We start from the raw sequence: 22,012 nt of genomic DNA on the forward strand, positions 1-22,012 counted from the left end.
AACTTGAAAACAGTATTTAAAAAAGTAAGTGTGGGGAAGAGATTCCTCCAGAAGGAAATGACCATTTCAGTGACTTTCAGAGGGTGGAGCAACAGAGCAATGGGAGGAAAAAAAAAACTGGAAGTCAGAATTGGCAACAGCATAGCTATCTCCAGCACAAAAGCCTGTTTATATGCACAGAGCCCTCTTTCCAAATGGGAAAAATGCCAGCAATATAAGTCAAGGTTTTCACTGAGAATCTTAAAAATATTAATCAGTTTTCAACTATAAGAAACAAAGCTTGAAGTTCAATCAGATTTGTAATATAATAAGGTATGTCAGTATGAAAACCACCTGAATTTAAAACAAGTCAGTAAGTTATATTTACTAGAACCCAAATAAAATATTTTACAATTGTATGTGATCTGTAACTCGGCAGTGTTAGCAGATGTTATCAAATTGAAATTGTACTGACTAGAGCCTAGAGCTCAAATTCCCTGGGATTAGAGAAACAACCTAACCCTGCTAGCCCCACTCCAAATATAGCCAGTGGTAGAGAAAATTCTAATATGGCTCCTAAGATTCCTACTATATTGATGTACATATCCTGTAAAATTCCCTCCCCTTGAGTGTGGGTGAGTCTGACCTAATCTAATGAACCCTTTGAAAAGAGGGTCAAGAAGAAGTCAGAGAAAGTTGAAGCTTCAGTAGGTCTGTATCTATTTTTGGTCTAAAATTTTTATTTTCAAATGTTACATTAATGGAATCATGCAGCATGTACATTTCTAAGATTTTTTTTCCACTCAGTGAAACTTCCTCAGATTCATCTAAGTTGTATCAATAGTTTGTTTCTTCTTATTGCTGAGCATTATTCCATGATATGTATACAGCACCATGTGTTCAACCATTCACCTGTTGAGAAATACTTGGGTTGTTTCCAGTTGGGGCTATTATGAATGAAGCTGCTAAATATTGCTGTACAGGTGCTACAAACATTGGTGTTTGTATGAACATCAGTTTTCACTTCTCAGGGATAAATGCCCAAGAACACAATTGCTGGGTTAAGTACAGTAAGTGCCAAACTATTTTCCAGACTGGTTGTGCCATCTTATCAGCAGTGTATGCATGACACAATTTCTCTGCATTCTCTCTAGCATTTGGTGTTATCACTATTTTAAATTTTAGCCATTTGATAGGTGTGTAGTGATACCTCATTCTCACTGTGGGGTGTTTTTTTTTTTTGGCCATGCCTCGTGGCTTGTGGGATCTCAGTTCCCCAAACAGGGATTGAACCGGGGCCCTCCGCAGTGGAAGTGTGGAGTCCTAACCACTGGACCACCAAGGAATTCCCTTTCATTGTGGGTATTTTTTTTTTTTTAAATGAAGATGTTTACAACAGTTTATTTCAGGTTATTTCCAATTTTTTACTGGTTTAAAAAATTGACCAACTCAATGAAACCTTGTGAATACAACATTCTCATTGTGGTTTTATTTTTCATTTCTTTAATGGCTTTTAATGCTGAACATCTTTCATGTGGTTATCTGCCATACTTATATCCTCTTCGGTAAAATGTCTCTTCATATCTTTTGTCCCTTTTTTTTTTTTCTTTTTTTTTTTTGGCGGTACGCAGGCCTCTCATTGCTGTGGCCTCTCCTGTTGTGGCATAGGCTCCAGACGCGCAGGCTTGGCAGCCATGGCTCACGGTCCTAGCCACTCTGCGGCATCTGGGATCTTCTCAGACCAGGGCACGAACTCATGTCCCCTGCATCGGCAGGCGGGCTCTCAACCACTGCGCCACCAGGGAAGCCCCATCTTTTGTCCATTTTCTAATTGGATTGTTTATTTTTTTAATGTTGAGTTGTGAGAATTCTTTTTATATTCTAGATGCAAGTCCTCTGTCAGAAATATTTTTCCAAATATTTTTTCCCAGTATATAGCTTGTTTTCTTCTTTTTAAAAAATTAATTAATTAATTTATGGCTGCATTGGGTCTTTGCTGCTGCATGCGGGCTTTCTCTAGCTGTGGCGAGCAGGGGCTACTCTTCATTGCGGTGCACAGGCTTCTCATTGTGATGGCTTCTCTTGGTGTGGAGCACGGGCTCTAGGCACGCAGGCTTCAGTAACTGTGGCACGCGGGCTCAGTAGTTATGGCTCACAGGTTCTAGAGCGCAGGTTCAGTAGTTGTGGCGCATGGGCTCAGCTGCTCTGCGGCATGTGGGATCTTCCTGGACCAGGGCTCGAACCTGTGTCCTCTGCATTAGCAGGCAGATTCTTAACCAGGGAAGTCCTATAGCTTGTTTTTTTCATCCTCTTACCAGAGTCTTTCACAGAGCAAAAGCTTTTGATTTTGATGTGGGCAATTTATTAATTTTTTCCCATAGGTCGTGTTTTTGCTGTCAAATCTGAAAATCTTTTGCCTAGCTTTAGGATATGAAGATTTTCTCCTATTTTTTTTTCCTAAAAGTTTTTTTTTTTTTTTTTTTTTTTTGCGGTACGCAGGCCTCTCATTGTCGTGGCCTCTCCCACTGCGGAGCGCAGGCTCCGGACACACAGGCCCAGCGGCCATAGCTCACAGGCCTAGCCGCTCCGCAGCATGTGGGATCTTCCTGGACCGGGACACGAACCCGTGTCCCCTGCATCAGCAGGCGGACTCTCAACCACTGCGCCACCCAGGAAGCCCCCTAAAAGTTTTATAGTTTTGCATTTTATATTTAAACCTGTGATCCACATTGAATTAATTTTTGTGTAGGATGTGAGGTTTAGGTCAAAACTCATTTACTTGCCTATGGTTGTCCAATTGTTCTAGCACTATTTGTTGAAAAGGCTATTCTTCCTCCACTGGACTGACTGCACCTCTGTCAAAAAACAGTTGGATGTTTTTATGTGGTTCTATTTCTAGGTTCTTTATTCTGTTCCACTGATCTGTTTGTCTATCTCTCCAACAATAACCACAATGTCTTGATTACTGTAGCTAAATAGGAAGTCTTATTAATATTTCATACAGTGATTCCTCCCATTTTATTCCTCTTTTCAAAACTGTTATAGCTATTCTAGAATCTTTGCTTTTTATATAAATATTAGAATCAGCTTGTCATTGTCTAAAAAAAGCCTTGCTTTTAAAATTTTATTTTATATTTTATACAGCAGGTTCTTATTAGTCATCAATTTTATACACATCAGTGTATACATGTCAATTCCAATCGCCCAATTCATCACACACCACAGCCCCGTGGCTTTCTGCCCTTGGTGCCCATACATTTGTTCTCGACATCTGTGTCTCAATTTCTGCCCTGCAAACCGGTTCATCTGTACCATTTTTCTAGGTTCCACATATATGTGTTAATATACAATATTTGTTTTTCTCTTTCTGACTAACTTCACTCTGTATGACAGTCTCTAGATCCATCCACATCTCAACAAATGACCCAATTTCTTTTTTTTTTTTTTTGCGGTATGCGGGCCTCTCACTGTTGTGGCCTCTCCCATTGCGGAGCACAGGCTCCGGACGCGCAGGCCCAGCGGCCACGGCTCACGGCTCACGGCTCACGGGCGTAGTCGCTCCGCGGCATGTGGGATCTTCCCGGACCAGGGCACGAACCCGTGTCTCCTGCATCGGCAGGCGGACTCTCAACCACTGCGCCACCAGGGAAGCCCCCAATTTCTTTCTTTTTTATGGCTGAGTAACATTCCATTGTATATATGTACCACAACTTCTTTATCCATTCGTCTGTCAATGGACATTTAGATTGCTTCCATGACCTGGCTATTGTAAATAGTGCTGCAATGAACACTGGGGTGCATGTGTCTTTTTGAATTGTGGTTTTCTCTGGCTACATGCCCAGTAGTGGGATTGCTGGATCATATGGTAATTCTATTTTTAGTTTTTAAAGGAACCTCCATACTGTTCTCCATTGTGGCTGTATCAGTTTATATTCCCACCAAGAGTGCAAGAGGGTTCCCCTTTCTGCACACCCTCTCCAGCATTTGTTGTTTGTGGATATTCTGATGATGCCCATTCTAACTGGTGTGAGGTGATACCTCATGGTAGTTTTGATTTGCATTTCTCTAATAATTAGTGATGTTGAGCAGTTTTTCATGTGCTTCTTGGCCATCTGTATGTCTTCTTTGGAGAAATGTCTATTTAGGTCTTCTGCCCATTTTTGGATTGGGTTGCTTGTTTATTTAAAATTGAGCTGTATGAGCTGTTTATATATTTTGGACATTAATCCTTTGTCTGTTGATTTGTTTGCAAATATTTTCTCCCATTCTGAGGGTTGTCTTTTCCTCTTGTTTATGGTTTCCTTTGCTGTGCAAAAGCTTTTAAGTTTCATTAGGTCCCACTTGTTTATTTTTGTTTTTATTTCCATTACTCTAGGAGGTGGATCAAAAAATATCTTGCTGTGATTTATGTCAAAGAGTGTTCTTCCTATGTTTTCCTCTAAGAGTTTTATAGTGTCCAGTCTTACATTTAGGTCTCTAATCCATTTTGAGTTTATTTTTGTGTATGGTGTTAGGGAGTGTTCTAATTTCATTCATTTACATGTAGCTGTCCAGTTTTCCCAGCACCACTTGTTGAAGAGACTGTCTTTTCTCCATTGTATATCCTTGCCTCCTTTATCATAGATTAGTTGACCATAGGTGCATGGGTTTACCTCTGGGCATTCGACCTTGTTCCATTGATCTATGTTTCTGTTTTTGTGCCAGTACCATATTGTCTTTATTACTGTAGGTCTGTAGTATAGTCTGAAGTCAGGGAGTCTGATTCCTCCAGCTCCATTTTTTTCCCTTAAGACTGCTTTGGCTATTCAGGGTCTTTTGTGTCTCCATACAAATTTTAAGATTTTTTTGTTCTAGTTCTGTAAAAAATGCCATTGGTAATTTGATAGGGATTGCATTGAATCTGTAGATTGCTTTGGATAGTATAGTCATTTTCACAATACTGATTCTTCCAATCCAAGAACATGGTATATCTCTACATCTGTTGGTATCACCTTTAATTTCTTTCATCAGTGTCTTATAGTTTTCCGCATACAGGTCTTTTGTCTCCCTAGGTAGGTTTATTCCTAGGTAGTTTATTCTTTTTGTTGCAATGGTAAATGGGAGTGTTTCCTGAATTTCTCTTTCAGATTTTTCATCATTAGTGTATAGAAATGCAAGAGATTTCTGTGCATAAATTTTGTAGCCTGCAACTTTACCAAATTCATTGATTACCTCTAGTAGTTTTCTAGTGGCATCTTTAGGATTCTCTAAGTATAGTATCATGTCATCTGCAAACAGTGACAGTTTTACGTCTTCTTTTCCAATTTAGTATTCCTTTTATTTCTTTTTCTTCTCTGATTGCCGTGGCTAGGACTTCCAAAACTATGTTGAATAACAGCGGTGAGAGTGGACATCCTTGTCTTGTTCCTGACATTAGAGGAAATGCTTTCAGTTTTTCACCATTGAGAATGAATGATGTTTGCTGTGAGTCTGTCATATATGGCCTATACTATGTTGAGGTAGGTTCCCTCTATGCCCACTTTCTGGAGAGTTTTACCATAAATGGGTGTTGAATTTTGTCAAAAGCTTTTTCTGCATCTACTGAGATGATCATAAGGTTTTTATTCTTCAATTTGTTAATATGGTATATCACATCAATTGATTTGCATATATTGAAGAATTCTTGCATCCCTGGGATAAATCCCTCTTGGTCATAGTGTATGATCCTTTTAATGTGTTGTTGGATTCTGTTTGCTAGTATTTTGTTGAGGATTTTTGCATCTATATTCATCAGTGATATTGGTCTTTAATTTTCTTTTTTTTGTAGTATCTTTGTCTGGTTTTGGTATCAGGGTGATGGTGGCCTCATAGAATGAGTTTGGGAGTGTTCCTTCCTCTGCAATTTTTTGGAAGAGTTTGAGAAGTATGGGTTTTAGTTCTTCTCTAAATGTTTGATAGAATTCACCTGTGAAGCCATCTGGTCCTGGACTTTTTTTTGTTGCAAAATTTTTAATCACAGTTTCAATTTCATTACTTGTGATTGGTCTGTTCATATTTTCTATTTCTTCCTGCTTCAGTCTTGGAAGGTTATACCTTTCTAAGAATTTGTCCATTTCTTCCAGGTTGTCCATTTTATTGGCATAGAGTTGCTGGGTAGTAGTCTCTTAGGATGCTTTGTATTTCTGCAGTGTCTGTTGTAACTTCTCCTTTTTCATTTCTAATTTTATTGATTTGAGTCCTCTTCTTTTTCTTGATGTGTCTGGTTAAAGGTTTATCAATTTTGTTTATCTTCTCAAAGAACCAGCTTTTAGTTTTATTGATCTTTGCTCTTATTTTCTTTCTTTCTATTTCATGTATTTCTGCTCTGATCCTTATGATTTCTTTCCTTCTGCTAACTTTGGGTTTTGTTTGTTCTTCTTTCTCTAGTTCCTTTAGGTGTAAGGTTAGATAGTTTATTTGACATTTTTCTTGTTTCTTGAGGTAGACTTGTATAGCTATAAACTTCCCTCTTAGAACTGCTCTTGCTGCATCCCATAGGTTTTGGATTGTCATGCTTTCATTGTCATTTGTCTCTAGGTATTTTTTGATTTCCTCTTTGATATCTTCAGTGATCTCTTGGTTATTTAGTAATGTAGTGTTTAGTCTCCATGTGTTTGTGTTTTTTACGTTTTTACCCCTGTAATTCACTTCTAATCTCACAGTGTTGTGGTCAGAAAAGATGCTTGATATGATTTCAATTTTCTTAAATTTACTGAGGCTGGATTTGTGACCCAAGATGTGATCTATACTGGAGAATGTTCCGCGTGCACTTGAGAAGAAAGTGTAATCTGCTGTTTTTGGATGGAATGTCCTATAAATATCAATTAAATCTATCTGGTCTACTGTGTCATTTAAAGCTTCTGTTTCCTTATTTATTTTCATTTTGGATGATCTGTCCACTGGTGTAAGTGAGGTGTTAAAGTCTCCCACTATAATTCTGTTACTGTCGATTTCCTCTTTTACAGCTGTTAGCAGTTGCCTTATGTATTGAGATGCTCCTATGTTGGGTGCATATATATTTATAATTGTTATATCTTCTTCTTGGATTGATCCCTTGATCATTATGTAATGTCCTTCCTTGTCTCTTGTAACATTCTTTAATTCAAAGTCTATTTTATCTGATATGAGTATTGCTACTCCAGCTTTCTTTTGATTTGCATTTGCATGGAATATCTTTTTCCATCCCCTCACTTTCAGTCTGTATGTGTCCCTAGGTCTGAAGTGGGTCTCTTGTAGACAGCATATGGACGGGTCTTGCTTTTGTATTCATTTAGCAAGCCTGTGTCTTTTCGTTGGAGCATTTCATCCATTCATGTTTAAGGTAATTATCAATATGTATGTTCCTATTACCATTTTCTTAATTGCTTTGGGTTTGTTTTTGTAGGTCCTTTTCTTCTCTTGTGTTTCCCACTTAGAGAAGATCCTTTAGCATTTGCTGTAGAGATGGTTTGGTGGTGCTGAATTCTCTTAGCTTTTGCTTGTCTGCAAAGCTTTTGATTTCTCCATCGAATCTGAATGAGATCCTTGCCAGATAGAGTAATCTTGGTTGTAGGTTCTTCCCTTTCATCACTGTAAGTATATCATGCCACTCCCTTCTTGCTTGTAGAGTTTCTGCTGAGAAATCAGCTGTTAACCTTATGGGAGTTCCCTTGTATATTATTTGTCATTTTTCCCTTGCTGCTTACAATAATTTTTCTTTGTCTTTAATTTTTGCCTATTTGATTACTACGTGTCTCGGTGTGTTTCTCCTTGGGTTTATCCTGTATGGGACTCCCTGTGCTTCCTGGACTTGGGTGGCTATTTCCTTTCCCATGTTAGGGAAGGTTTCAACTATAATCTCTTCAAATATTTTCTCAGGTCCTTTCTCTCTCTCTTTTCCTCCTGGGACCCCTATAATGTGAATGTTGTTGCGTTTAATGTTGTCCCAGAGGTCTCTTAGGCTGTCTTCATTTCTTTTCATTCGTTTTTCTTTATTCTGTTCTGCAGCAGTGAATACCACCATTCTGTCTTCCAGGTCACTTATCTGTTCTTTTGCCCCAGTTATTCTGCTATTGATTCCTTCCAGTGTAGTTTTCATTTCAGTTCTTGTGTTGTTCATCTCTGTTTGTTGTTCTTTAAAACATTTCTTGCATCTTCTCGATCTTTGCCTCCATTCTTTTTCCGAGGTCCTGGATCATCTTCACTATCATTTTTCTGAATTCTTTTTCTTGAAGGTTGCCTATCTCCTCTTCATTTAGTTGTTTTTCTGGGGTTTTACCTTGTTCCTTCATCTGGTACATAGCCCTCTGCCTTTTCATCTTGTCTATCTTTCTGTGAATGTGGTTTTTGTTCCACAGGCTGCAGGACTGTAGTTCTTCTTGTTTTTGCTGTCTGCCCTCAGGTCTGTTTTTTTAAAGTTTAAAAAATTGGAGTAAATATATATTAAGATAAAATTTACCATTTTAACCATTTTTAAGTATATGCTCCAATACACTTAAGCACAGATGCTGCCAAGATTAGAAAAGAGGACAGTGTGAACAACTTTGTGTCAATGCATTTGAAAACATATGAAATAAATTAACATCTAGAAAAAATTATCTTAAGTAATGTACATAGAGAGAGAATATCCAAACATCCCGTAACTATTAAAGAAGTTGAATCAGCAGTTAAAAAAGAAAACAAAACTCCACAAATAAAACACCAGAATGAAATGATTTTACAAGAAGGATCTATCAAGTGTGCAAGGTTCATATAATTCTAATCTTATATAAGCTCTTCCAGAAATGAGAAAGAGAGATAACTCCTGAATTTATAAATAAAGGTTAGTTTAACTTTGATATAAAAACGTAACTAAGACAGGAAAGGAAAATTACTGGACTTTCTCACTCTTGAGATAGATACAAAATTCTAACCAAAATATTAGCAAACTGAGTCCAGCAACATGTAAAGTAAAAAAATGATATATCATGCCAAGTCAGGTTTATTCCAGGAATGCAAATAATTTCCAGGGTCCTGGCTTATGCAATAGGACAAATGGTGGTCCCATTCACTAGAAAGGAAGCACAGGGTTTGGGGCTAAGATCACAAGAACAACTCCCTGAGTACAGGGAGCCTGTGAATGGCCAGGTAGAGATGCCTAGGCAGCAACCAAGAACACTGGTCTGGAGTTCAAGTGTAAGCAGGGCTGAAGACAGAGAACTGAGAATCACAAGTACAGAAGTAGTACAACAAGTCTTACAAGTGGGATAAAGACAGAGGAGAACCATGGTCTGAATCTCAGACAACCTCAGTGTTTACGGAAGAAGATTCCCTAAAAAGACAGGTCAGAGAATCAGGGAAAGGACCAGGAAGGCAGGAAAGATACTGACTCAAATCATGCAATGAGAAGGAGAAGGGGACTAAAGAATTCAGTCACTGGAGTCTACCGTGGCAGGCAGCTTCAGGATGTGGTGAAGGAGGAAGGCAGACTGTTGCAGGCTGATGGGTGAATGGATAAGAGGAAACAAACAGGGAGTGTGGTCAATGCTTACAAGAAGGCTAGCTGGGAAGGGATGCAGAGAGTGCGCAAGAACAAAGGAAGAAGATTAGAGGATAAACAAATCTGTGGACCATCTAAATAGAAAAAGAGGGTGGTGAGAAAAAAAAAAAAAAACAACACAGAGCCTGTCCTCCACATTCCAGAAAGGAAAAGAGTGACTGACTGTTCTTTAGTTACAGTCCCAAGGCATGAACACATACCCACCAGAACCAGACTTCAAGCCCATCTCAAATGATCAGTGGCAACTTGCTTCACTTGATCACACTACTGAAAGTTGCCAAGCAGCCAGGGCCCCAGTCTAGTGACCACGCTTCCATGTCTAAAGGTGAACCAGTCGTTCCAAAGTCCACCCTTAGACACAGATGTAGAGAACAAACGTATGGACACCAAGGGGGAGAAAAGGGTGGTGGGATAAATTGGGAGATTGGGATTAACATATATATACTAATATGTATGAAATAGATAACTAATAAGAACCTGCTGTATAAAAAATAAATTAAACAAACAAACAAAAGTCCACCCTTCCCAGAACTCCACACTTTACCCAAAATGAAGGGGGTTAAAGCAGAAAGTACTGAGGCAAGGCCTCAAAGACACAGTGGCAGATGATTATAAAGAGCACAAATGGGGCCATGGGTCAAGCCTGGATAAGAGGGAGTGCACTGGTCCCCTGGGAACAGAGAAAAGGGGCAGGTTGATAGCAGCAGTGGCTGCAACAGGCAACATGAACCCTTAGACCTACCCTTTCAGGTCACATGTACAAAGAAACTGGGTTGTAGAGAGGCGACAGGAATTGTACAAGAGCAGGCCAGGACTCAAACCTGCATCTATCTGACTGTAAGGCCTAAACCCTTAAGGCGACCTTATACTGTCCCCCACTGTGTCCCCATTACCCTCCATCCTATGCTCCTTTAAAACCTGAGAGCATTTTGGGAACTTCTCATATGGCACTTTCCATACTCCAGTTTTCACTGGTTATGTGTGTTTGCTTCATTTATATACACCTTACTCATTCCAGAATTGAAGCTCTTTGTGTAGCTCTACAGGCTTTTTAGTGACAAGTCCTTAATGAAGAAATAAATACAGTTGTAATTACCAAATCTGTTATATATCAACTTGCTTTCAAAAGTGCTTACAGGGACTTCCCCGGTGGCACAGAGGTTAAGAATCTGCCTGCCAATGCAGGGGACACGGGTTCAATCCCTGGTCCAGGAAGATCCCACATGCTGTGGAGCAACTAGGCCTGTGTGCCACAACTACTGAGCTTGCGCTCTAGAGCCCACAAGCCACAACTACTGAGCCCACGTGCCACAACTACTGAAGCCCACGCACCTAGACCCTGTGCCCTGCAATGAGAAGCCACCGCAGTGAGAAGCACTGCAACAAAGAGTAGCCCCCGCTTGCTGTAACTAGAGAAAGCCCATGTGCAGCAACAAATACCCAACTCAGCCAAAAATAAATAAATAAAAATAAATTTATTTTTAAAAAGTGCTTATAAATTTCCTTCATAAGTGATTTAAGGCAGCCCCACTACAAACTTCTTTTATGGTATGTGCTCAGCACTCCTTTACCACAGATATTACAAAGGCAAAAAATATTAATATTGTACATCTCATTTACTGCAAGTTACAGATTAGTGAATTTAGTTTCACTACAGACATTTCACCATCTTTGCAAGTATGAGACTAAAAAGCACTTCTTACCTGAATTTTGATGGGCCAGGTGAAATTACTGACATAAACAAAGAAAGTGATATTTGGGTGGTTGCGAAAATCAAACTTCTCATTAGAGAAACTATCTTTGTACTCCTTAATGTTTGTTTTTGAAACAACAGGCATCTCTTCTCCAGCCTGGGTTCCAGCTGTTAGGAAGAAAAGAATGAAATAAAGAGACTTTTGGGGGGGACCAAATCTGCCCTCATTAATAATAATGATAATAGTTAGCATTTATTAAACACTATGTTCCAGAAATGGCCTTTAAGAGCTCAACCTCATTTAATTCTAACAACTATTATCCTCATTTACACATCAGAAAACTCAGGTTCAGGAAAAATAAGTAACTTGGCTCAGGTCACATAGCCAGGAAGTAGAGTTGGGATTTGAAGCTGGGAGGGCTGATACATAAGCCTATGCCCTTAACCCAAATGGCTTTACCAGGATCCCCTACAACTCCTCCCACAGAAACAGGCTACATGTGGCTTTGAAAATCCAGATACCACTAGAATCCTATTAACAAGCAATGGCATTCATTCTGCCCACAACACTTCACTTGCTTTGCACTGCCCCCTTAAACCTGTCTGGCAGTGCTCTAGATCCCCCATACCAGGGACACGGATTCAGCCCTCACCTTTTAACTAGCAGTGACTGCAAGTCTCAACAGCAGCAGGGAGGAAGGAGCTCTAGTGGTCACTCAGTCCCTTCTGCTACCAGCTACAACTGACTCTAAATCCCCCCAATCTGATATAAACCTATCCTATTCCCAGGCAGTCCTTCAACATTCCACATTGTCCCTCAGCCAGGAATTCTAGTGTTTATAAAGATTCATGAAAAAGGCTTTTCCCATGTCTGAGTTAAATCCTGTGACTGAAGCCAGATTGGCTGGTCCTCATTGAGACTGTCATTGTAAATCAATCACATACTCAGGGATGCCACCTTTCTCCAAACAAAGGCTCTGATAATTCAGACTTTTTCTTAAAGGCCTCTCCTCATTGTAAGTTTCTGAACCTTTTCTGAATTCTACACAATCTTTTAAGATATGATGAACACAAAGTGATGTGCAAAGTAATGTTTTTATTTTGTTTCAGTCTGATTGTGTTTTGACCAAAAAACAGTATTGTGATAGTAGTAATAATGATGATGAAACATAATTACCATTTGATGAGAATATCCCATGTTTCTAGCACTTACACTGAGTACTTCATTTATTATCTCATTTAATCCTCAGAACATTCTACACGGCTGGGTGTTTTTATTACCCCTTTTCATACCTGCGAAAACTGGCTCAGAAAACAAGTAACAGGGAGAATTCAAATCTAGGTCCACTGAGGTACGTTCTTAAACATTACATCAGGGCCATCCTTTCTTTCTTTAGATTTTCTGCTCAGAAGATCTTTAGTAAATCATTGTAAGATAGACAAGACAGCAAAAGTTGTGCTCTTAGAGCTTTATTTAATTCCGAAAGTACATTTTCCCCTGTACCTACTAAAATCCCATTCTATTAAAAATGTTTCCATTTCTTGAAACTGAGTCAATTGCATTTTTCACTTCTGAAGCATGGATGGAGATGATGATGGCAGCACCACAGCAGAGGCTGCAGCAGTGGTATTAATGGTGGTAGTAGGGCAGGGGTCGTGAGCATGTACTGATCTTGATACCATGGCAGGCACTGACAGGTATAGCCAAATTTAATCTACAGTATAAGTATTATTACCTTCTCTTTAAGATGAATAACCCTAAGGGTCTAGAGATAGATTTTAGACACTTGCTCAAGGTCTTCCAGCTAACAAGTGGCAAAAGTGGGTTTCAAACTCATCTGTCTGTCTCCAGAGGCCCTTTTCTCAACTCTTTCTCAATCAATTATCTCCACTTGGAAGGTCTTCTCTAGGTATGTCTTTACCTGAGAAGCTGGCAGCCCAGGTGATGTTGAGGTTGAAGTTTTTGGAGGCATTGATGAACATGTCCAAATCCCTATTTTGCTGATGAGATGTACAAATAATTAGAAAATGAATTACTGTAACAGTTTCCTGATTTTAAAAGAAAGCAGTAGTTAAATTTTACTACTCTCAACTTTCTTAATCACAAAAAGATATTTTAATGTCTTAAGAGAAACTCATGCTTATAGAACAGTTAGCAAAATTTCTAACCCAAAACAAATTTCATTTCACTCCCATAAAAGTATATGGGATTTAGGGACTTCCTGGTGACACAGTGGTTAAGACTTTGTGTTCCCAATGCAGGGGCCCCGTGTTCAATCCCTGGTCAGGGAACTAGATCCCACAAGCATGCCACAACTAAGAGTTCTCATGCCACAAGTAAGGAGCCTGTCTGCCGCAACCAAGACCCAGTGAAACCAAATAAATAAATTAATTAGGTAAATTTTTTAAAAAAGTATATGGGATTTAATGCTTTATCAAATGCCTAACTTCATGAAAAAGTATCTTTTAAAAAGACCCCTCACCAGAGCACAGTGACCTACATCCTGTGACCTATGTTAGGGAATCAGCCTCTTAAGGATCCTCAGGGCAGCCCTTTCCAAATGTCTGAAGAGTAAAACACTTGGTCAAGTGTCTCAATTTATATTAACTTATAAATCAAACCTATGTACTTCTGAACCCATAGATTATATACAGTGTAAAGTTCTCCTAAATGGAAGTGGTTTTTAAGGAATAGCACATAAAGCTGAAATAAACTAAATTTAAAAACTTTTAATTGTCTTCACCCATGATTAAGAACATTTTTCTCTCACTAAAAATATTATTTCAAGAGAAATATGACAGAATATGTTTTATTACCTTTGAAAACTTTGTATACCACTTAGAGATACAGCAGTTTGAAAAGCTAGTTTAATTTATTGTGACTCTTGGTTTTAATGACTGAAAAAGGTACCTCTGAGGAATGTGTTGGGCCAGCTGGAAGAAGAGCACTGTCAGTAGTGTTGGGTAAATCATGATACTAATTTTTAGTTTTCCCTGAATTTGGCTAATAAATCTCTTTCTTGGGGTTAAAAATTGTTTTTCCAAATGAATCAGATGTTGTGTTTTATATTTTTGAATCCAATCCTGCTGAAATTCTTCACATTGAAAGATTTTTAACAGGTTAGAAAATTAAGATTTTAAAGAGCATTCTTTTGATCGTTTTTACAGTACAAAAATTACAACAATGGAAGCATTTCCAAACAGCTATTTCCAAAACGTGATCTCCAAACCAGAAGTTTCTCTCATAAAGCAGTTACTTTCTCATTATTGATAAGGCCTCACCATCCTCTTAAAGGGACAGCTCAAGTGTTTACTTATTTATTTATTTAGCTGCGTCACGGCATGTGGGATCTTAGTTTCCTGACCAAGGATCGAACCCGTGCCCCCTACAGTGGAAGCATGGAGTCCTAAACACTGGACCGCCAGGGAATTCCCTATTTTTTAATATTTGCTGGTAGCACATTATTAGTGATTACTTATTTCCCTGGAAAGGATTAATAACCTTGAAATCTTGGTGCTTTTGTAAAAGACAGGACACATACATTGTGTAACTATTAAATATTCTGTCATAAGAGAAACAAGGCAGTAAATAAATTTCATGTGTGGTACTTTTGCTATAGTCTTATCCTAAAAAATTTAAAAAATTCTGGTCAGTACAGCCACTGAAATGATATAACAACACAGTTTTTTCATTTTTCATTTTCATTTTCATTGAAAGTCATTTATTATTTTTACTTAAAAAACTATTCACTCATGACAATGTATCTTCTCTAGTACATCTCTTCTTAATTTTATCATTGAAGTGGAATAAAAAAAACAAATCTTACTTTCATTTAATTGTAAACATCCCACACTGGACTTCATTTTACTACTGATTTATTTATTTCTTAAATTTAGCACTGTTTGCTGATAACATCTGTTATCAAAGGAATACACTTTGGCTTATTATCATATTGTTTCCATGTATTATTTGTTACATTTATTGTATTTCTGTAATGGTAAATGGCTTTGTGTATGTTGATGAGAAATAAGAAACCTCCAAGGAGGCTCCCTAAATAATTTACCATCAGGTTTAGTAAAATTTCATTATATACCAGAGTAGGTATTAAATGACTTTACATTTCACTAAAGAAATCATATAGGTGCGTGTTCATATTCTAGATGCTTTACTTTTAAATGTCATGCTGTGTTGGCTCCCTTTTACCACTAGGTAATACCTTACGGCAGGCTGGGGTTTACCATTAACAACAGTAGATATAAAAATACATTTCAAATAGTTACCTTAGTAATTTCAATTATGTCTGGCTAACTTCTTCACTGTTTTTACCTCCTAATGAGGATAAGAACTCATTCTAGGAGCATAAGTGTCACCTCTGCCTTGCATCCCTGGTATTAATTTCCATTCTGAGAGAGTAAATCTCGGTTCTGACACTGCCCCCCTAACAGGGAAGTTCCCCTTGCAGTCTCCTCTCCTTTCCTGTATGGGGCTATGATGTGCTGATGGGCAAACCAAGTATGTGTGGAGTCGATGTCACTCTGTATATCAGATCATGGTAAATCTTAACAACATGGTAAATCTTACCTTTTAAATAGAAAGGAGATAAATGTAGATTCTAACATTTCTTTTCTGTACCTCTAAACATCATCCTGTGGACTCCACTCTGGAGACTGCTGCTAAGGCAGTGCTTCTATCCATAGTGACCAAGAAAAAGTTCCACACAAATTTAAAACAAAGTAAGAAGACTTTTAAATCTTACTTCATCAGGTGTAGCCACAAAATTGATGGCTGTGTAATAGCGGTCATCTTCCTGGGATAGGCTAAAGGTGAACTGATAGTCAATAAGAAGAGTATCTATGGAAAGAAAGAAATGTGTATTTAAAAACGGAAACAAAACAAAACAGAATAGGTCTCTAGAGATACAGACTGATTTTCTCATAAATATTCAACAGCCAGGAAAGCACTTTTGGCCACGTCTGTGGGCAATGTCATTTTGTTTGAGTTAGCCCACCAAAACCTCCTTGTATCATGACCCTGGTTGAGATTTTAGGCTCCAAGCTAACTTACCTACAACTATTAATTGAGCATCTATTTATGCTTAAAGATACAAAGCTATAAATTAATGGTATAAAAGAAACCAAGACTCCAAGTAAAAATGGTTGATTCCAGGTTTGGGCCAAGGAATATGTGCCTCAGTTATCTTATTCTAGAAAGTAAGAAAGCATTCAAAGACTAATGTAATGTAGCAAAAGAACATAGTTTGAAAAACAGCCTACTGGCTAAAGATGGTATAATTTAATTCTAAGAAGTATTGCACAATTCAACAACCCGATTTAAAAATGGGCAAAGACTTGAATAGATATTTCTCCAAAGAAGATATACAAATGGCCAATAAGCACATGAAAAGGTGCTCAACATCAATGATCATTAGGGAAATACAAATCAAAACCACAATGATATAACACATCACCTGTAGTAGGATGGCTACCACCAAAAAAAGTGTTGGTGAGGATGTGGAGAAATTGGAACCCTTGTGCACTGCTGGTGGGAACGGTGCAGCTGCTGTGAAAAACAGTATGGCAGTGTCTCAAAAAATTAAAATACAATTACCAAATGATCCAGCCATCCCACTTCTAAGTATATACCAAAAGAACTGAAAGTAGGATCCTGAAGGGATATTTGTACAACCACGTTCATAGCAGCCAAAGAGATCATAGCCCAATGGTGGAAGCAAACCAAGTGTCTGATCAACAGATGAATGAATAAACAAAATGTGGTATATACATTCAATGGAATATCACTCAGTCTTAAAGAGAAAGGAAATTCTGACAAATGCTACAACATGAATGAACCTTGAGGACATTATGCTAAATGAATAAATGGATCACAAAAAGACAAATACTGTATATTTCCATTTATATGAAGTACCTAGAATAGTCAAATTCATATAGACAAAGTAGAATGGTGGTTGTTAGAGGGTAGGGGAAGAGTGAAATGGGGAGTTGTTGGTAAGTTTATTTATTTATTTATTTATTTATTTATTCTTACTATTTTTTTTTTTTGGTGGTACGCGGGCCTCTCACTGTTGTGGCCTCTCCCGTTGCGGAGCGCAGGCTCCGGACGCACAGGCTCAGCGGCCATGGCTCACGGGCCCAGCTGCTCCGTGGCATGTGGGATCTTCCCAGACCGGGGCACGAACCCGTATCCCCTGCATCGGCAGGCGGATTCTCAACCACTGCGCCACCAGGGAAGCCCGGTAAGTTTATTTTTAACTGTTCAAAAAACTGCCAAATGATTTTCCAAAGTGGAAAACCATTTTATATTCCCACAAATAATTTATAAGCGTTTCATTTTCTCCACATCATTGCTAAAACTTGGTATTGGCTTTTATTTTTCAAGATAGTGAAATATAAGGTACCAGATTATAAAAAAGTAATTGATATGGTTTCAGGTTTCACATTATAAACTAACCTTTAAGAAATGACCAGTTGCCTGGTTTTCATATGGTACCAAAGGATAATTCCCAGTTACCTGAAAAGGTTATTAAAACACTCCATCCTTTTCTAACTATATGTCTGGTGGGGCCAGATTTTTAGTGCGTATTTTAACCAAAGAGACATAGTGCAACAGATTGAATGCAGAAGCATATATGAGAATCCAGTTGTCTTCTATTAAGCCACGATATTGGCTTTTTTAAAAACATCTTTATTGGAGTATAATTGCTTTACAATCGTGTGTTAGTTTCTGCTTTACAACAAAGTGAATCAGTTATACATATACATATGTCCCCATATCTCTTCCCTCTTGCATCTCCCTCCCTCCCACCCTCCCTATCCCATGCCTCTAGATGGTCACAAACCACCTAGCTGATCTCCCTGTGCCATGCAGCTGCTTCCCACTAGCTATCCACCCTATGTTTGGTAGTGTATATATGTCCATGCCACTCTCTCACTTCATCACAGCTTACCTTTCCCCCTCCCCATATCCTCAAGGCCATACTCTAGTAGGTCTGTGTTTTATTCTCATCCTACCTCTAGGCTCTTCATGACATTTTTTTTTCTTAGATTCCATATGTATGTGTTAGCATATGGTATTTGTTTTTCTCATTCTGACTTACTTCACTCTGTATGACAGACTCCAGGTCCATTCACCTCACTACAAATAACTCAGTTTCATTTCTTTTTATGGCTGAGTAATATTCCATTGTATATATGTGCCACATCTTCTTTATCCATTCATCTGCTGATGGACAGACACTTAGGTTGCTTCCATGTCCTGGCTATTGTAAATAGAGCTGCAATGAACATTTTGGTACATGACTCTTTTTGATTTATGGTTTTCTCAGGGTATATGCCCAGTAGTGGGATTGCTGGGTCGTACGGTAGTTCTATTTGTAGTTTTTTAAGGAACCTCCATACTGTTCTCCATAGTGACTGTATCAATTTACATTCCCACCAGCAGTGCAAGAGTGTTCCCCTTTCTCCACACCCTCTCCAGCATTTATTGTCTCTAGAGTTTTTGATGATGGCCATTCTGACCAGTGTGAGATGATATCTCATTGTAGTTTTGATTTGCATTTCTCTAATGATTAATGATGCTGAGCATTCTTTCATGTGTTTGTTGGCAATCTGTATATCTTCTTTGGAGAAATGTCTATTTAGGTCTTCTGCCCATTTTTGGATTGGGTTGTTTGTTTTTTTGTTATTGAGCTGCATGAGTTGCTTATAAATTTTGGAGATTAATCCTTTGTCAGTTGCTTCATTTGCAAATATTTTCTCCCCTTCTGAGGGTTGTCTTTTGGTCTTGTTTATGGTATCCTTTGTTGCGCAAAAGCTTTTAAGTTTCATTAGGTCCCATTTGTTTATTTTTGTTTTTATTTCCAGTTCTCTAGGAGGTAGGTTAAAAAGGATCTTGCTGTGATTGATGTCACAGAGTGTTCTGCCTATGTTTTCCTCTAAGAGTTTGATAGTGTTTGGCCTTACATTTAGGTCTTTAACCCATTTTGAGTTTATTTTTGTGTATGGTGTTCTAATTTCATACTTTTACATGTAGCTGTCCAGTTTTCCCAGCACCACTTATTGAAGAGGCTGTTTTTTCTCCACTGTATATCCTTCCCTCCTTTATCAAAGATAAGGTGACCATATATGTGGGTTTATCTCTGGGCTTTCTATCCGGTTCCACTGATCTATATTTGTTTATGTGCCAGTACCATACTGTCTTGATTACTGTAGCTTTGTAGTATAGTCTGAGGTATGGGAGCCTGATTCCTCCAGCTCCATTTTTCATTCTCAAGATTGCTTTGGCTATTCGGGGTCTTTTGTGTTTCCCTACAGATTGTGAAATTTTTTGTTCTAGTTCTGTAAAAAATGCCAGTGGTAGTTTGATAGGGATTGCATTGATCTGTAGATTGCTTTGGGTAGTATAGTCATTTTCACAATGATGATTATTCCAATCCAAGAAAATGGTATATCTCTCCATCTATTTATATCATCTTTAATTTCTTTCATTAGTGTCTTATAATTTTCTGCATACAGGTCTTTTGTCTCCTTACGTAGGTTTATTCCTAGATATTTTATTCTTTTTGTTGCAATGGTAAATGGGAGTGTTTTCTTAATTTCACTCTCAGATTTTTCATCATTAGTGTATAAGAATGCCAGAGATTTCTGTGCATTAATTTTGTATCCTGCTATTTTACCAAATTCATTGATTAGCTCTAGTAGTTTTCTGGTATCATCTTTAGGATTCTCTATGTATACTATCATGTCATACGCAAACAGTGACAGTTTTACTTCTTCTTTTCTGATTTGGATTCCTTTTATTTCTTTTTCTTCTCTGATTGCTGTGGCTAGAACTTCCAAAAGTATGTTGAATAAGAGTGGTGAGAGTGGGCAACCTTGTCTTGTTCCTGATCTTAGTGGAAATGGTTTCAGTTTTTCACCATTGAGGACGATGTTGGTTGTGGGTTTGTCATATATGGCCCTTTATTATGTTGAGGAAAGTTCCCTCTATGCCTACTTTCTGGAGGATTTTTATCATAAATGGGTGTTGAATTTTGTCAAAAGCTTTCTCTTCATCTATTGAGATGATCATATGGCTTTTCTCCTTCAGTTTGTTGATATGGTGTATCACATTGATTGATTTGCACATATTGAAGAATCCTTGCATTCCTGGAATAAACCCTACTTGATCATGGTGTCTGATCCTTTTACTGTGCTGTTGGATTCTGTTTGCTAGTATTTTGTTGAGGATTTTTGCATCTATGTTCATCAGTGATATTGGCCTGTAGTTTTCTTTCTTTGTGACGTCTTTGTGTGGCTTTGGTATCAGGGTGATGGTGGCCTCATAGAATGAGTTTGGGAGTGTTCCTCCCTCTGCTATCTTTTGGAAGAGTTTGAGAAGGATAGGTGTTAGCTCTTCTCTAAATGTTTGATAGAATTCGCCTGTGAAGCCATCTGGTCCTGGGCTTTTGTTTGTTGGAAGATTTTTAATCACAGTTTCAATTTCAGTGCTTGTGACTGGTCTGTTCATATTTTCTATTTCTTCCTGGTTCAGTCTCAGCAGCTTGTGCATTTCTAAGAATTTGTCCATTACTTCCAGGCTGTCCATTTTATTGGCATACAGTTGCTTGTAGTAATCTCTAATAATCTTTTGTATTTCTACAGTGTCAGTTGTTATTTCTCCTTTTTCATTTCTAATACTATTGACTTGACTCTTCTCCCTTTCTTGATGTGTCTGGCTAATGGTTTATCAATTTTGTTTATCTTCTCAAAGAACCAGCTTTTAGTTTTATTGATCTTTGCTATCGTTTCCTTCATTTCTTTTTCGTTTATTTCTGATCTGATCTTTATTTCTTTCCTTCTGCTAAATTTGTTTTTTTTTTTTTTTTTTTTTGTTCTTCTTTCTCTAACTGCTTTAGGTGCAAAGTTAGGTTGTTTATTCGAGGTGTTTCCTCTTTCTTGAGGTAGACTTGTATAGCTATAAACTTCCCTGTTAGAACTGCTTTTGCTGCATCCCATAGTTTTTGGGTCGTTGTGTCTCCATTGTCATTAGTTTCTAGGTATTTTTTGATTTCCTCTTTGATTTCTTCAGTGATCACTTTGTTATTAAGTAGTGTATTGTTTAGCCTCCATGTGTTTGTATTTTTTACAGATCTTTTCCTGTAATTGATATCTAGTCTCATAGTGTTGTGGTCGGAAAAGATACTTGATACGATTTCAATTTTCTTAAATTTACCAAGGCTAGATTTGTGACCCAAGATATGATCTATCCTGAAGAATGTTCCATGAGCACTTGAGAAAAATGTGTTTTCTGTTGTTTTCGGATGGAATGTCCTATAAATATCAATTAAGTCCATCTTGTTTAATGTATCATTTAAAACTTGTGTTTCCTTATTTATTTTCATTTTGGATGATCTGTCCATTGGTGAAAGTGGGGTGTTAAAGTCCCCTACTATGATTATGTTACTGTCGATCTCCCCTGTTATGGCTGTTAGCATTTGCCTTATGTATTGAGGTGCTCCTATGTTGGGTGCATACATATTTACAGTTGTTATATCTTCTTCTTGGATCAATCCCTTGATCATATGTAGTGTCCTTCTTTGTCTCTTATAATAGACTTTATTTTAAAGTCTATTTTATCTGATATGAGAATTGCTACTCCAGCTTTCTTCTGATTTCCATTTGCATGGAATATCTTTTTCCATCCCCTCACTTTCAGTCTGTATGTGTCCCTAAGTCTGAAGTGGGTCTGTTGTAGACAGCATATATATGGGTCTTGTTTTTGTATCCATTCAGCCAGTCTATATCTT

The 22,012-nt window shown here is 38.0% G+C and overlaps 1 protein-coding gene across 3 annotated transcripts in view; it reads right to left on the reverse strand.

Moving 5' to 3' along the window:
* The window catches only part of ATRN (attractin), a 160,782-nt gene that overhangs the window by 42,565 nt on the left and 96,205 nt on the right, over positions 1 to 22,012 (reverse strand). For all 3 annotated transcript variants that reach the window (XM_059037673.2, XM_059037677.2, XM_067013940.1), the window contains exons 22-24: positions 15,965 to 16,059; positions 13,130 to 13,208; positions 11,218 to 11,375 (exon numbers count right to left, since the gene is read on the reverse strand). In XM_059037673.2, the coding sequence (XP_058893656.1) occupies positions 11,218 to 11,375; positions 13,130 to 13,208; positions 15,965 to 16,059 (332 nt within the window). The remainder of the gene's footprint in view (positions 1 to 11,217; positions 11,376 to 13,129; positions 13,209 to 15,964; positions 16,060 to 22,012) is intronic.

The sequence above is a fragment of the Kogia breviceps genome, chromosome 14, assembly GCF_026419965.1.
Source record: "Kogia breviceps isolate mKogBre1 chromosome 14, mKogBre1 haplotype 1, whole genome shotgun sequence".
In the NCBI taxonomy this organism is placed as follows: Eukaryota; Metazoa; Chordata; class Mammalia; order Artiodactyla; family Physeteridae; genus Kogia; species Kogia breviceps.